Here is a 16,940-nt window from a genome sequence, read left to right on the forward strand (position 1 = left end):
CCAGGGAAATAACAGGGGAAAGCTGGAGAAATGTCACTGCACTTTTATATACAGTTATAAACAAAACAAATCAAAGCACATCTGTCAATTCCCATATTGTGTTTTTTGTTCCCGGCTTATCTTTTGCCTTAGTTCTCCTAATGTGCTCTTTTGATTAATTTATTGTTCTTTACTTGTTATCACAATTCAGACATGATCATTCCTGTCCCATTTTTTTTACATTTGGATTAAGTTATTAGAATGAAATAAACAAAAACAAACACCCAGCACTGAACTAACCAAGTCTTGTGTGTTTTGTGTGTTTGTTTGTTTGTTTGTTTGTATGTGTCTGTATGTGTGGTGGCTTGTGGTCTCCAGCAGTTCCCTATCAACACAACGCGTACAGCGGGGGGCGCAGCTCCTCGGCCATCCACTGCTTCCGCTGCCGAGCCGTCTGCAAGGGGGAGGTGGTGAGAGTGCAGAACATCCACTTTCACGTCAAGTGCTTCACCTGCCAAGGTAGGAACTCCGGCTCCTTTGGTCTAGAGCAGCTCACCTGGTTAAAGTGAGTGTGAAGGGCTTGTGCGGCACATGCAGCTCAGAAGCAGAGTTTAATATGCACATGTCTGAAAACCTCTTTGCCTCGCTAGTAAGTCTTTAAAAACAAAATGGTTCCACAAATTGCAGTGCTGCCTGCAGTGGAAAATGATCTCGCCCAGCCTGTGGTCCCCCTGAGAGTAATTTGTCGTTTCCCTCTGGGATAATCGTACATATAGATGAAGCCGTTTTGACGGCACAGGACAAGGGCAAGGAGATGTGTTCATCAGGTAATCGCAGTGGCTTCCCCTTGTACTGGGCTTGTTTTCTCAGCTCTTGTTGTCTCTTTCCAAGGTACGGTCTCTGTCCCTTTTGTTTAGGTATCAAATGCCTCTTAATAGATCCCTGCGCCCTTGTATTCCTTCTGCACTAATGGCACTTAATTAATAGTGGGATTTAACGTGATCCTAAAAGTGTTCGACTGTGATGCCCTTTCTGAAGCCAACATTATCGGCTTACCCAGAACCAGAAAGCAGGATTGAGCCAGGAGTCAAACACAACCATGAGGAAGAAGAGAGCTTAATTAGAGATGTGTTTAACTGGACTTGACTAAGAGTAATACAATGGAAAGAAAGTTCCAGCAAATTCCAAGCTGAGTGTATCTATTTTTTGCTTTGATAGTTTGCTAGTTTTTTGCATACGCTTTGTATTTCTTTGACATTCGTTACAGTTTCTGGTTTGTTTGCAGAATGTAAGCAGAGTGTGTGTGTGTGTGTGTGTGTGTGTGTGTGACTGTATTGCTACATATTGTGCACATGTATAGGTACTGTGTTGCCATGACTGTGTTTGAGTGGCTGTGTCCTGCAGCTGAAGAGCGTTCGCCAGGCTGTTGGAAGTCAAGCTCTCAGTCCCGTCCCAGTGGGGAACACACTAAATCCAGGAAAACCGAACCCTAGTGTAGGGCAAAATAGAGTGACATCTGCTTCTGGAGAACAAGTCTAGGCATGTATGGTTTTAGAAACTGACACATCTCTGCAGTATCGATGCAACTGTAGCAACTGTTGAATCCTAAAACCCGGCAGAGATGGGATGGAAAAAAAATATACGAGTCTGATTTTGGACTGGCTCAGGTCTTCAGTTAGACCTTCTATCCTGTCTGTTCTCCAAAACAAGCTCCCTGCATCATTTTTGCCCTTGATGATGACATCGACCATTCCCTTAGGGTCAACACAGCAATGTCTCTCTTTCTCTTTCACTCTTTTTCATTCCTCTTGAGGGTATTTATTGCATTGCCAGTAAAGAAATCAACTACACTGCTTTGCTTTTGTCATACTCTGAGGTGTTTGTAACCGGTTTACAGAAATACATTTAGTGATAAAAAAATTAAAAAATTAAAATGGTGGCGACTGCTGCAGTCCCTGCTGCACTGCTGCTGCTGCAACGCCTCGTACAGGTAGCCAAGTCAGTGTGCTGTGCCGTGGACAGGGCTCTCGGCTCTACTGCTCTGCCTGGGAATAGTAGCACCGCTCCTCACGTGCTCTGTGTGTTGCATGCGACGGTTGCTGTGGAAACCATGCACTGAGGCATCCACGTCCCTGGGTAGTGGTTATTCTCAGCAAATACTTTCCAGGCAGCAGTCATCCAGGAGGACAGCCAATGGGAACCCTTTCCTGCATGGGCAAGAAGACAGAAGGAGAGAGGCGGGTGGTGGGTGGAGGTAGTCCCCACCCGGCTGTTTTGACATCACTCGTGCTGGATTTGAGAGTAAACCTTAGGATTCCTCTGCGAAGAATGTAAAGAATGGTGCATTCAACCTTTGACCTGGTCTGTCTTTTTTTTCTGTCTCATTCCCCTCACCCTCTTGCTCTCCATTTCCCTGGTGTGTCATACATGTGGCAGATCCCCTCCTCCCCCAAGTTAAATCTATCACACACAAAAAACACCATCTTCATCCCTCCCCCTAGTTCCACAGTCATTTGGTTGTCATCCACACCTGTCACTGCCCTTCCCATCGTCCTCCTCTCAGACCTCAGCCCCCATCCTTCACCACTGTCAGCTGTGTCTCATTCCCACAGTCCGCACCACCTTCTCCTGCTGCTCCCATGGGGCAAGAAAGGAAGCAAGTGCCCCTTGAACATTAACTGGTGCCCCGTGATCCTATTACTTGACTTCAGGCACTTAATCGTTTTATTTCAGGGTCGCTTGGTGTCGCTTGGCTGCGTGACTATTTTTAGGCCTGCATCATTAGGCACGATTCCCTGTTGTCTGGAGTAATGGGAGTGCGGAGAGAAACCAGCTCTGCTTACTATCAGCCCTCAGGCGGCAGCAGATTCTGTATACTGTCTTCGAAATCAGACGAGCAGAAGACTTCAGTCAGAAAGCGTATGAGGGCATTTCTACAGCTGAAAGCGATACTCTGCCTCGTAAGCAAAACGATGCTGATTTGGTGGTTTGGCTTACAGGCAGGAAGAACAAGGGAGCCCTGCTGGAAAGAAGCAGCAATAACAACAAAAAACAGCAGCAACTGTCAGTGTTTTTTTTTTTTCATTCTTCCAGATCGATTTTCTTTTTTATTCACTTAATTTATTATTTTTCTTATCCCGTGTAATATAATAGCCCCCTCTGACTCCCTTTTGGATCAAATGGGTCCAGGAACCGGAAGAGAGCCGAGAAGAAAACAGACTAGAATATCGTCGGCTGTGAGGTTCACCACAAAGGCAGTGAGCAAAGAGCACGATCAGCCAGCAAACACCCTGTCCATTTGTTTCACCCATATGGAAATATCAGCACCAGCAGTGGCCTGTGAAAGCTAGTCAATTCTGTACGTGGTGTTCTGTGGAACCGATTTATTAATAGCCTAGGAATACAATACAGTTTTGGACAACTTAATGTATGTATGCATTTGCAAACCTCGTGAATATTGTGTTACATAAATGTGCACATTTTGTCTCCCTGACAACATTACCCATTGTTGTCAGAAGATACGGGACGCATGCGAGAAGTAAATTAAGGTGGACAATACGCAGCTTTGTCGCTCTGTGGTGATGCATTCTGTGTGTAGGTGCTCTCTGCAAAATTAATTTGGCTGTCATAGTGCATTGTTTATGCAGACAGTGCTGCGTGGCCTTTGCACCTTCTAAAATTACAGTAGAAACATGTAGAGAATTGCTTTTTTATGTTTTTCTCCCACATCTGCAGTTTTGCAAAGTCAGGATTATTTTTTTCACATATTATTTCCTGAAAAGATGGTTTATATGAACTAAGCAAAAAAAAAAAAAAGAACACTACAAACAACAGCACCAGGGAGTCTCACAACAAACAGGAGATTTGTCAAATGCAGTTGCTTAGTCATTGTTCTAGTATGAAATGTTCTGGAAAGGGGATGATTCTTGTTCTAGATCTGTCAATCACCAGTTCATTGTCACAGGAGGCTGATTCGTTCCAAATCTACATGGAGTTAACGCTGTGCCACAGAACACAATCGCGAGGTCCCCTGGTCCTGTTCTAGCTCACGCCAGCACCAGTTGGCTGTGTTGTTGTTCAGTAGATGCCGAGCGCACACAATGGGACCTGTTGTGAAGTACGCAAACATTCCTGCAGACGCTGCAGTCCAGGCCACTGTTGTGGGATACTGCCTCCCAGGCCGGTTTTAAAAGCTTTATTGTTAACCTAACCAGTCAGAGCCGCCAGTTTCCAGCAAGATCGGTTTGCCTACGTTGCAAAGCTTTTGTTGCTTTGTTGTTTTTAATTTTGTATCTAACTTTGAAGTAAAAGAGGGGGAAGGGGGAGTGGGAAAGAAAAGAAAGATGCCTCAATCTTAGAAATGACTTCGCACAATAAAACTGTAAAGAGTTGTGCTGGCTGGGGCCCAAACAATCCATGCAGAAAATCTATTCCTCATCATAAAACAAAAAACCCATTGACAGGAGGACCACATGACTGCAAGATGAGCATGGCAAGGCCAGGAGATCCCACGCTGACAGCTTGAAAGCCTGTAAACGGTAACATGCTGCAAATTCAATTGGGAAAAGAGACAAAGTGGTCCACAGTAAGTGGATACACAAACTGGAAAGCATCTCTTAGTCTGAAGTCGGTGTACCACTGCAAAGGGCAGTAGAAACGTTGCTGCTGTTGGGATGCCCCTTTAGTGTTCTCTGCACACAATACAGACATTAATAACAGTGCTTCCTTATCCGATTCCAGAGGACTGTGGATCTGAAAAATACCTCTGCGAGGGTGTTGTCTTGGGAACAGCAGACCGCTTCACTTGTACCTGCCGCACAGCTGGCAACCCAACTGCTCATTTTGAAACAAGCGTGCTGTGCAAACGGGTGCTGGAGAGTAGCTGCCATGGTCTGCATTTTAATGTAGTGAAACAAGAAGTAAAGGAAACCAGGGTGTTTGCATATTTAAGAACATACGAAAGTTTACAAACGAGAGGAGGCCATTCGACCCATCGTGCTCGTTTGGTGTCCATTAATAACTAAATGATATAAGGATCCTATCCAGTCTATTTTTAAATGTTCCCAAATTTTCAGCTTCAACCACATCGCTGGGGAGTTTGTCTACATTGTGACGATTCTCTGTGTGAAGAAGTGTCTCCTGTTTTCCATTTTGAATGCCTTGAAGCCCAATTTCCATTAGTGTCCCCGGGTGCGTGTGTCCCTGCTGATCTGGAAAAGCTCCTCTGGTTTGATGTGGTCGATGCCTTTCATGGTTTTGAAGACTTGAATCAAGTCCCCACGTAGTCTCCTCTGTTCCAGGGTGAAAAGTTTCAGGTCCTCAGTCTCTCCGTAGGACTTTCCTTTCAGACCTGGAATAAGTCTGGTTGCTCTCCTCTGAACTGCCTCTAGAGCAGCGATATCTTTCTTGAAGTGTGGAGCCCAGAACTGTCCACAGTATCCAGATGAGCTCTAACTAGTGCATTGTACAGTCTGAACATCACTGCCCTTGAAAGTATACCCTAGAATTTTGTATGCCTTTTTTATTGCTTCCCCTCATTCTCATGCATTATTTCTTCCAGTTCTATTCCTCCTATAGTGTAATTATAGTGGACATTTTTGTTACCTGCATGTAATACCTTGCACTTGTCCACATTGAATTTCATCTGCCAGGTGTCGGCCCACAACTGAATATTATCCGTTTTAATAACCTGTGCTTCCAAGATTGTATCTGCTGAGCCGCCTATTTTAGTATCATCTGCAAATTTGTCAAGTTTGCTAACTATCCCAGACTCCAGATCATTAATATAGATTAGAAAAAGCACAGGCCCTAATAATAATCATTACTCAATTCAATAGTTAAGGCAGCTTTAGCTTTAGTTTTGGAGAATTAATTTATTTGGGGAATCAATTTGGCGTTCTTGTTTGTGTGGCATCTTGCAGATTGTGATGAAATGCCAGGGTGTGGAGACCTGCACTGATATTTTGAGAAACCCTCTCCAGCTCTGAAGATTGTAGCTAGTGGCTTTGTGGTTATAAAGTTTATTCAAGTAATAACTCCAGGGCATGAGAATGTGGTGCAAATCTCAGCACTTTTCCACAGTTCTGTGCCTCCTTATTTGTTTAATTAAACCACTGTTAATATACAAGCAATACACAGTCAAAGTACTTATTCAGCTAAAGCAGTACTGAAACAATGTCTTTGGGTAATTAGAAACTGTTCTGCAGCCCATATAAAAATGATCACACCCTGATCATTATTGCAGAGCATTATGGGTACAGTTCTTTTCCATCTGCTGTAGAAGATAAGGACAGTGTAGCATTCCCTATTCCCACAGTTGTGTGTGGGTTTGCCTGTAACTCATTGCACAATTTTGTAATAAATCAAATTTGTTTAATTTTGCCCAGGAATGCAATGTTCCCCAGCTTCTAGCATTTTTACACACTTCCAGAACATCTCAGAACACAATGAGACTCTTGTTATGAGTGATTCTTTTTGTGTTTTCAGGGGAACAGTTTAATCATTAATACTGACTTGGAAACTTCCTTGGAACACTCCCAGAAAATCTGAAGGCCAGACTACAATCTCTAGAAAGATATAAAAATAAAGAAATAAAATAAAGAAGTAAAGAAATATTGTACTGAGTACGTTTTTCTTGCCAATGTTAATGATTCTACAAACATTTTTGTCTGGATGGCCTTATTCCTGTACAATGAGGAAACCTGGCAGAAGTGTAAATTACTGTGGCCTGGACCAGATCAAAACTGACGACCCCCCCACCCCGACCCTTGGTGCAAATAGTGAATTTTAAGGCATTCTTCCAACACAATGAGAGAGCCTCCATCCAGCGTAATGTTCAAAACTTTATATTTGCCTGTGGGTGGTTGTTTTTTCGAGCCAGTCCAGGCCTAAGTCTGAACAAAGTCATTATTTGAGTAATTACCATTTCCCACCCTTCTTGCCCTAATCCGTTAAAGATTTAATGCAAAAATAAGCAAGTTGAAAAACATCCCATTGATCTTACTTAAGAGTTATCTTATCAGCATTTAAAGCACTCTGATTGTGAAAGTGTCCCTGGGTGATTTAGCAGAAGTGCTGTTTTACTCCCATATTCACCAGTAAAAATAAAAACAGAGATCAATAAATAAATTATCATGAAAAAAAATGAGAAAGGGCAGTGTAGGCCATATTGGAGTCAGGTTTGCAACGTTGATATAAAACATCCTTCTGATTTTATGACTCTGCAAATAGAGTCTTTCCCTTGCCTTGCATCTCGTTCCCTCCTTCCCACTTGAGGAAAATTATCCTCAGAAGAGACGTCAAGTTTAGTATTTAATGTAACTTGAGTTGAATCCACACTGATACTTGTGGTGGTTTTAGATACCTAGAGCAGAGCAGGGTCCTCAGATGAAAAGCTTTCCTTCAGGACTTTAAAAACTACCGCAGCAATTTTACCGTGCGTGTGTTTAATCATATATTTAACAGGGTTTGTTTTCTTTCATTTTTTTTGCCTGTTGTTTTTGCAGTCAGATTGACCTTCCTGTGTATTCCTGTCCCCTGAACTTTGATCTAACCTGCTCCGAAGTAATCAGAGTGATTATCGATTTATTTTCAGACCAAATAAATGGGATTCTGAAAAATATCACATTCCAATTCCCCCTGACTGCGTACGGCTGGTTAAGCAACAACACAATACCTGCAATTAATTATTCCCCTTCTATAGCGAAAAACCTGCAAAATCTCTCTATCGCTGGAACGCTGAAGCCTGCCTCTGCGTTTCAAGGCACCTGCTTGTTGCGCCCTCTGTTTCTTGTATGGGGGGGTGGCGTGCTCTTCCTTAAACAACCGGGAAATAAATTGCTTTTATTGATTGCAGCGCTAGCAGTGGCGTGCATTACACTGAATGCATCAGTCACACTTAAACTGCTGATGTGGTTCCTCTCTGTAAGTATGAGCAGGTGAATTTAACTAGATGCGCACATCCATCCCTGTACTCAAGCCGCTCCAATTTCATCCTTTCAGCTGAGCGGGCGATACAGGCCAAGTGTGCCTGGATCCTTCATGACTTATTAAAACGAATCCATGGACGAGGAATGACTTAATTGATTTCTGGTTCCCCAATGATGGCCCAGTGTGTTGAAATGGTACAGGCTCACTGAGGAATATTAAAGATTTACAGTTGGCACTTGAGAGGCAGCAGTAGAGGATGGAGCGTGCCCACTGAGAGGCACACGTGCGCGCAGTCGTACAGCCCACTCCCACCTCACTGCTTCTCTTCTCTGTGACCCAAGCTGTTGTCTGAAATGTCTGTAGCAAGGCAACATTACTCGAAGCCACCATCAGGGCTGGAAACCCCTCTTCTGTCTGCAGCAGCAAGGCTGAGAGAAACCACATTGACACGATCTATGAACACACTGCACAGTTCTCTGGAATTCTGTCAAGAAGTCCACTGCATGGGATTCTGGGATTGATTGGCTGTAAATTGTTTTTGTTTTGTTTAAACTAGAAAGAAGGACCAAATGGCCTCTTCTGGTGTGTAGCAGGCTAGCATGTTCTTGAGCTGTTGCGTTACCATCAAACACGGTTATTCTTATACATAGGCCATGCAAAGATTCAATTTTTTTGCCCCCCTATGTCCCACTATTTATAGCCAGTCCTTGTTTGTGCAGTAATAGATTCCGTGGTGTGAACTAAAAGCGAGCTGTGCATTAATGTGGTTATTGCTTTTGGCTCAGAAGTGCAGAATGAGTATCGAGATATGGACCGAAGAGATGATTGCATTATTTTATGGCTTTTCCGTTAAGTGAAGCTGACTTGCTGCACTTTTTTCAGACTAGCGGCTATGTTGCGGCGTGGCTCACCCTATACCAAGTCAGATCGGTCCTGAGAAAAAGTTATTATTCTGCATCCGCTAGCCCAGACTTCCCATCTTTGAAGACGCTCTCTCTCGAGTCGGCCTGCAGCAATCTTTTGCCTGCGTGTGAAACCCCCGGCGCTCTCCTGCAGCACAGAGAAGAAGAGGATCGTACTCTCCCCAAGCGTCCATCCATCACACTGCTCTCAGTTCAAGGGGTTTTCTAACCACAGAACCCCTGGACCCGCAAAGCCGATGCAGATCTGACGATGCTTCAGTCTGCTCAAGGCCAATTGAGGCAGCTATCACAGCCCCTTCTAGGTGGGCTCAGCGTTTATCTCCAAGCTGCACGGCTGCCTCCTCATTGAAGCTGTTTTCTTTCAGGGGACTAGCTACAGTACCATGTTTATGTCTCCCCACTGCAAATTGTGTGTTATGCCACTAGTAATACAGATGTGTGTATCATTAAATGTGATCAGTTTCCCCTGGTGTAGAGCAGGTTCCTGGGTAGTTTAACACTGGGTGTATCCCATTGGCTTGTTCTTTTACTGAGTGGAATTTGCCCTGGAGCTGAAATTTGGTTGTGATTTTAATTGATGAGCAGCCTATTAGAAATTCTCATGTTCTTCCATCTGCAGCTACTAAAAATGTACAGCTTGCTCTTTTTTGCCACCTAATATATACCCTGTTTTAATTTATTACTCACTGTGTCCGACATCAGGGATCAGAGAAACCTGCTCCTGTAGGGACATGCAGGGCAGTGGATCCAGAAAATGCCGCTCACAAAAATGTTCACAGAATTTATCTACCTAATTTATTTTCCCTGGACACTGTTAAATTGCCTTACTTTATAAAAACCTAGGAGTCCATTGAATCCAGTTGGCAGTTTGAGATTGGTGCTTAGTGTTGGATGGTTATGGATTATAATATATGAGATGTGGCAGTAGCTTTGTTTCCTGTAGGACACCAATGTCTCAGATGTACTGACAATATATTGCATAATAATGAGCGATTAAAAATGGTGCAAACACGTCAATAAAACTAACATGCAGTGGAGTCATCAATGCAAATGTGTACTGTGCTCAGTGCTATAAATGGAACGTGGAGGGGACTGAAGGGAGCCCTGGCAGGGTTATTTCTCACACTGCGTCACCTCCTGAAATCGTTTCTTTTCAAAGGCAAGGCTCTGCTAACGAGCTCTCAGCTGGCAGTGATTGCCGAGCCTGTTGTGGGGAGGACTGGATTCTGTTTCTGCATGATTGCATCTATTCCAGTGAGATAGGGCAGGAGAAATGATACATGGCAAAACCAAAGAAATCCAAAGAAATTGTTGCAGTGTGTTTGCTGGTCGTTGTTTTGCACATATCAGCATTTGTCATGTGTCGGCTGGCTGTCTGTTCAGTGCTCTCCCTCTGTCTGCTGCAGTCAAAGCGGTGCATGTCTCTGTGGGTTTGTCCTCGTCTGTGCCCAAGACTCCTGAGGATCACAATCACAATCACAATCACAAACATTCACCTTCATTCACAATCACAATCACAATCACAATTATAAATAATCACAAATGCAGAGTCGTGCAGAGTCGTACTCTCTTTGCAAGATCTTTATTATTATGATTCTTCTTAAACACTAACTCTAGATAACAGATAATAAATCCTGCAGATGCAAAGCTGTCCAAAACCTCTCGAGGTATTGGGATATGTCTGTAACTGGGGCTGTGATCACATTTTCAGTTCCCACCAATACATAAATGGCCACACTGGTTTTTCACGTTTCTTCATTATTAATTTCAGATTTAGTCAAACATATCAGGGAGATTAATGATCTTACCCCGAGTCCATGATTTTCTTTTCTTATGGGAACATACAGCGCATTCATTTAAAATTAGTTTTAATTGGCAGTGCTCTTATGTGTCAGTATCTAATTAATTTCCTTAAGTATGAAATTAATATGCAGAACTCCTAGTGCTTTGCGTTTAGCAAACCTGAGCTGCGTCGTCAGCTCCTCTGAAGGGCTTCTTAACTTTTAACGGAGACCCACTGTCACGCCTGTCTTCGTTCATTTCATTAGCACTCCCGACCTCCATGATTGCATTTGTTTTTGGAATCAGCGGTTCTGTGCTTTCCAAAGGACAAACTGAGGGGGAACAGGGGCTCATTGAGATGCTCATGAAAGCCCGGCCATTGAGGCAGACCCTGAGTTAATTGCGTGTGGAAAACGTCCCACCGCACTGACTGTGTTCGGCAAGGCTCTCCAGAGACTTCAATAATAAGAGTGAAAATGTCACCGCACACAAATGGCAAAAACGCTGCATAAAGTTTTAGGTTCAGCAGCCCCTTTGAACTAATTCTCTCACTCTTTTATTACAAATACATTTTTTGTGTTAATCTGAGCCTTAAAGACTCAAACAAGACCAATCTGAGTATCTCGTTCTTTATGAAATATCTGTAAAGCAAAAATAGCAAATTCACTTAGACTCTTACTGCCAACATGATCGCCTACCCTGCTTGGATGGCGTAAATACAAACACACACTCACACACACTCAACCTCACTCTCACTCTCACAAACGTGGAGACTGACAGCAGCGCCAGTTCCTCGTTCAGCCTCCAGCAGCAGCAGCTCTGCAAATCTCTGCTCTGCTCTGATCTTCCAGGAGGGGACCCATTCTTCCGAAGTCCCCTCTCTCTCTGTCAGATTCCTGAACAGACCGGACAGGTGGCCAAAAATAGCATGGGAATAGCATGCCAGTTGCCTCCCGTTGCAAGGGTCAGATTTTGGTTCTTTAAGATGTCACTGTGGGGTGGGGGGTGGCTAACCTAATCCATACATTTTCGCAGGCAGGAGTGTTTTGTGAACCTAATATCAGAGAAAGAGAGGTGGGGGTGGGGGTCTGCTGTTGGTGCCCTTGCAACCAGCAGTCTCCTGCTTTCCTGACATACTGGACTGTGTCAGTTCCATGCAGGTGTGTAGGGCGAGATGCTGGGCGAATGCTGTGCTTTTGCAAGTTCCATAGAGAGACCATTGAGAGCTACAGTTGAGCTGGCCAGCTGATAGGGAACTGGACAGAGAAGTTCAGAGCTCAGAGCAACGTCAATACACTCAGGTGTTTTCAGGTGCGTGTTTGCTTTAATATGGCTTGGCTTTAAGGGCGTTCAGCACAGATGATCATCACTTTTAGGGTGATGGACAGTAATGGTGAGTGATGTGGATGGACAACACTGTCTGTCCCTGGGGAAAGGATGTTGCGCTTTGGTTATGGCCCGCCTCAGCAGCCCACACAACAGCAAGAACTCCAGCCCTTGCCATCAGATTGGTGCAGCGTCTCTTCCTGTGATGTGTGTGTGAAAGGCCCGGCTGTGCGTGATCCGAATCCCACATCAGATCAGTCACTCTCCTGCATTTGACACCGAATCCCCACACTCAGATTGCCTGTCTTTGACCTCACGACCCTGTGACCCAACAACTGGCTTTCCCATTCTCGTAATTCCCACCATGATGTCTCTCTACTTGTAGAATTGAAATGTAAGGACTGGGAGTTATCTCCTTGGCCTGTCACTCTCCAGCACCTCGCCAGGATTACACTCGGGTGCGACACATGTAGCCTGTCTGCTCGCTGACACTGTGTCCTTTTCTTTGTCATGGAGGAAGCTTTGTAGCTGGGCATGATGGCTCCAACTGCTGACTAAACAGAAAAGATGAAGAGGCAATGTCTCTTGCTTTGGTATAGAAGTGACTTAAGCCAGGTCTGGAGTGACACAGGATTGATGATTCCCAGCCCAAAGTGTATTTTAAATACTGTTTCCCCTACAGCTCTGTGGATCAGCCGGTTCAATTATCACCTTCTGTTTCTGATCTCCCGCGCAGGCAGAGACTGGGTCCCAGCACGGGAAGAGTGATGTTCCATAACATCTTCTCCTGCTTTAATTACAGTTCTACCTTCAGCACTCCAAATATGTATGTTCCCTCCTCCCCGTATCCCTCTCGCCTTCCAGCATATCACTTTATCTATTCCAGTCAGTCGCACTGTTTATTATCTCTGTACTGTCTCAGTGCTTTAAGCAACATTAGGTCATGTTAGCATGTTAGTATTCCCCTTAAATTGTCAGCAATCGTACTATAGGATTCCTTGTACCATTTTGTTTATTGTGCATCTATCTATATGTATATGTATATGTATATGTATATGTATATGTATATGTATATATGTGTGCGTGTGTAACAAAGTTTCAGAACAGTATCCTGATGCCGCAGTGAGGGAGTGAGAGAAAGGGAAAGGGTTATCACGAGTGCATATGTATGCTTTATTTTAATTGGTTCCTATTATATTCAAAAATCAGCATAAAACAATTAAGTGTAATGGGCCGGCACCAGTGCTAGAGAACGCTTTTTTTCCTTCAACGAAAACCTTAACTCTGAGCCTCAGACAATGAAGAAAGCATGCTTTATTTGTATGGTAGATGTTTATAAGCAAAAAGTGATTCAAAAATATAAGAAAAGACATGTGTAGAGCCCTCAGAAAAATGGCATAGACAGCATAAGAGCAGCTGGTAATACTTGTATTTATGTATTTATTTTCTTGTTTTCTGTAACCTCCTGTTCATATTATGTGGTCCAACTCTGAGCATTAAAGAGGCCTGCAAATACTGTTACAAAATGGGTTCAAAGGGTCAGTGTGCCAGAGGGGCTTTTGTTTAATGCGTGGCCGTGGCTTAGCTGCTCGTTTACTCGCGCTAGATGTCAGCTCTAGATACGTTCTTCTAAAGGTCACAGGGTTAAGCAAACACAACGCAGTGTGAGGTGCAAACACAGAGCAGCGTGAGGCTCAAACACAGAGCAGCGTGAGGTGCAAACACAGAGCAGTGTGAGGCTCAAACACAGAGCAGTGTGAGGTGCAAACACAGAGCAGTGTGAGGTGCAAACACAGAGCAGTGTGAGGCGCAAACACAGAGCAGTGTGAGGCGCAAACACAGAGCAGTGTGAGGATCAAACAGAGCAGTGTGAGGATCAAACAGAGCAGTGTGAGGCGCAAACACAGAGCAGCGTGAGGCGCAAACACAGAGCAGTGTGAGGCGCAAATACAGAGCAGTGTGAGGTTCCCAGAGCACCGAAGAAATATGTTTGGAGTACTTGCCACTCTGTCAGGTGCCTTCCCAGTGTCAATACATCCCTGAGTCACCTTAGAAATGGAAATGGCAACTCATCAGTACTCCATTACTCTTCTGGTTCCTGTTTACACTCCTCATGCTTCTGCTTGGCCAGGAAAGATATTCCCTCTGTCCCTCCAAAGGGCCTGTTGGTCAATCAATATATCAATTACATGTCCACAGGCATCATCAGTGCTTCAGTGAGCCCTGACATCGTAGGGATTCACTGATTTGAGCAAGAGCAAGAAACAAGAGCACAAGAGCTAACACTGGGCCACTGTAAGATTTTATACACTCTACTTGTTTCTTTTACACCCACACTTTCTAAACAGCTTATCCTATCAAGCTTGATTTCCAAATGTCTGTATGTTATTAAAGAAGAAGGAACTCAGCAGACCCTTTAAGAGTCTGAGTTCTGAAAAGCGACATTTAGTGACTTTAATTGAAATCGATCTACATTTGTGTAACCTTAGTGAGAGGAGCTATGCACCATGGCATTAGGAGAATTTGTTTGTAAGGGCTTCCCTGTCAAATATCTGTGATTTTGGTCTAGTTTCTTCATTCCAGCTGAGAAATACATTATAGAGTGGATATAAACAAAGACCTCTCAAGATCTGAGGCCTCGGTTATATTCAATCAATTAATAGGCTTTGGCACTAATGCCGTAGTTTTTGCTGAGGAGTGAGCCATTAACCCCGTAATGGTTTTAAACGCTATGTTAAGATGGTTGAATTCAATTTCCCTAAGTGTTGAGGCCATTGTGCTGAACCATCTGTTCCTGCCATAGAAACTCATCGCAAAAGTGTGAGGAGTTTAATTACTGTCTGTTTGTCTGTCATTTTGTTTGTTATGTTTGTTTGCTTGCTTGCTTTAATTGTGATGTGTTTAAGCAGTAAATTAATTACAGGTGACAGTTTTCTCATTATGTGTGATGTGCAGGAGGGACTGTTCTGGGGTAGGGAGCTGCAGGAGTTTGTTATTTGTGCTGGTAAAGCCTGTTCGTTTGGGTATTAGCCAGCATTAGCCTTTGCAAGAGCTAGAATACCCCAGCTCCCCATAGAGAACACATATATGTTTAATATCTGGTAGAAATGCGTGATTCTTATATTTTTTCATATGCCAAAATTGGGCCCTTTTTGCAGTATTAACGGTATATCCTATATATTTTAGTCTGTGTTCTATATATATACTGTAGAAATTAACCTAACCATAGGTTTTGAAACATCTAAAATAAATATAGGGATTACAGAAATGTAAAAGAAAATGTTCCCTTATATTATAAATACGACTGTTCTGGTTGTGGTTTACAGACCTTTCACTCTATCCTTGATTCCCTGTTGGCCGCACTGGCTCTTCTGGTTAGTTGATAATTATATTCAGGAACATAGTTAGGGTTTGTGGTTAGTACCAAACATTGCAATAGAGACTGGAGATCGATGGTCCTTCCTCAGCTCCCCCCACGGCCCATCACGGCTGCCGGTTGAGCAGTGTACGTGCGTGTATTCAGCGCACTCCCCGGCACCTTGTGTGCTTTGTGTGTTTGTGTTTCTCAAACACTCCCAGAGCTGCGAAGTTTACAGTTCGCCTCTTTGATTAATGTGAGTCAGTGACTGCCGGTTAGCATCTCCACACATGCATAAAAGATTTCACTTGGCCAAGATCAGAGAGATGCGGCGGGCGCCGGAGGACCAGCTCGCTCTGGAGCCCCTTTGAACACGGCCCTCAGAAAAAAAAAACACACACACAAACCTGCAGGAGCCAAGCTGCAGCCGTGTCCTTCAGGATGGCATCGTCCCCGCTAATGGAAAGCCCTATTTGTGGATGGGATTGTATTTGTAATGCTTGGAAGCTAAAGGTCAGACTGGCATTTCAATTAGAGCGATAGGAAAGGAGCTGAATAATTAATTTCAGACACTCACCATCCGCAGCCAAGGTGTTGTAGTGGACAGGGTCAATTAGGCCGATAAATAAGAGGCAGAATCACATAATTTGGAAATAATGTTAATAATGTTAATTCAATAAATAATGAATTAGATAAGACTGTCCAAGGCGCACCCTGCCTTGTTCCTTGTCTCCGCCGGGTGCCATTCACAGCATCCTACCGATTTGTGCACCCTGTATCTGCCCTACCTAAAGCCCTAGATAACGTTAATGTACTGAGTAATAATGAAGGGATTCAAAATCAATTCCCTCTCTCTGTCTCCCAGTCCTCAGCCTTTATAAACACACAAACCACACACACAACAAACACACTCTGCCCACTGTCTGGAGTTATTGACTCACTGGAACCTGATCGATCGCTGGAACGGGCCCGTGAGAGTGAACGCTGTGAGCACGAGGGAGTGACTGTGGAGCTGATTAACGCAGTGACAGTTGCGCAGGCTGAGTATTAGCACGCAGTACATATGCTGTGGGGACACTATAGTGAAACAAATAATGTGTTTTTAAGAATCTCCCACCAGTTTTTATGAGCGCAGATCCCTCACTGTGATGTATCGGTGCACCGGGGAGGTGTCTATCTGTTCACAGAGGCACAGTTATGAGGATTTAATGATCCTTAGAGCAATCACTGTGACCTGGACTTTCTTGTCTTTTGTTTTTCACTCTTAAAGGAGAACAGCCACACTGATCTGAATGTTTATGTCAACTGAGCTACAGCAGTTACCGTGCGACTATGACACGACTTGTCACTGGAGGTGATATGCACACCCCATTGGCTGGCACCCACATTGCTGTGCTGTTTGCCTGGTGTTTACTAGTGCCAATAAGGTTGATCAGTTTAGTGTGTCTTTGCACTCTTCCCGAGTTTCTGTTGACAGGAGAGAGTAGTGTCAGCCAGTGATATCCACAAGGACATGTGCTGGATTCCAATTCAGTGACAGAATGGATGAATAATTAGTTTTTTGCTCAGCGTTTTGCTGTTGTTATTGCATTACAGCAAGATCCAGCAGGGGAAAAAAGGGATTTTCTACAACATCAGTAGCT

General features: G+C 43.9%; 1 protein-coding gene across 1 annotated transcript in view; it reads left to right on the forward strand.

Moving 5' to 3' along the window:
• The window catches only part of ablim3 (actin binding LIM protein family, member 3), a 91,323-nt gene that overhangs the window by 19,129 nt on the left and 55,254 nt on the right, over positions 1–16,940 (forward strand). The window contains exon 2 of the mRNA XM_066717074.1: positions 358–498. Within this exon, the coding sequence (XP_066573171.1) occupies positions 358–498 (141 nt within the window). The remainder of the gene's footprint in view (positions 1–357; positions 499–16,940) is intronic.

Source organism: Amia ocellicauda, chromosome 11, assembly GCF_036373705.1.
Source record: "Amia ocellicauda isolate fAmiCal2 chromosome 11, fAmiCal2.hap1, whole genome shotgun sequence".
In the NCBI taxonomy this organism is placed as follows: Eukaryota; Metazoa; Chordata; class Actinopteri; order Amiiformes; family Amiidae; genus Amia; species Amia ocellicauda.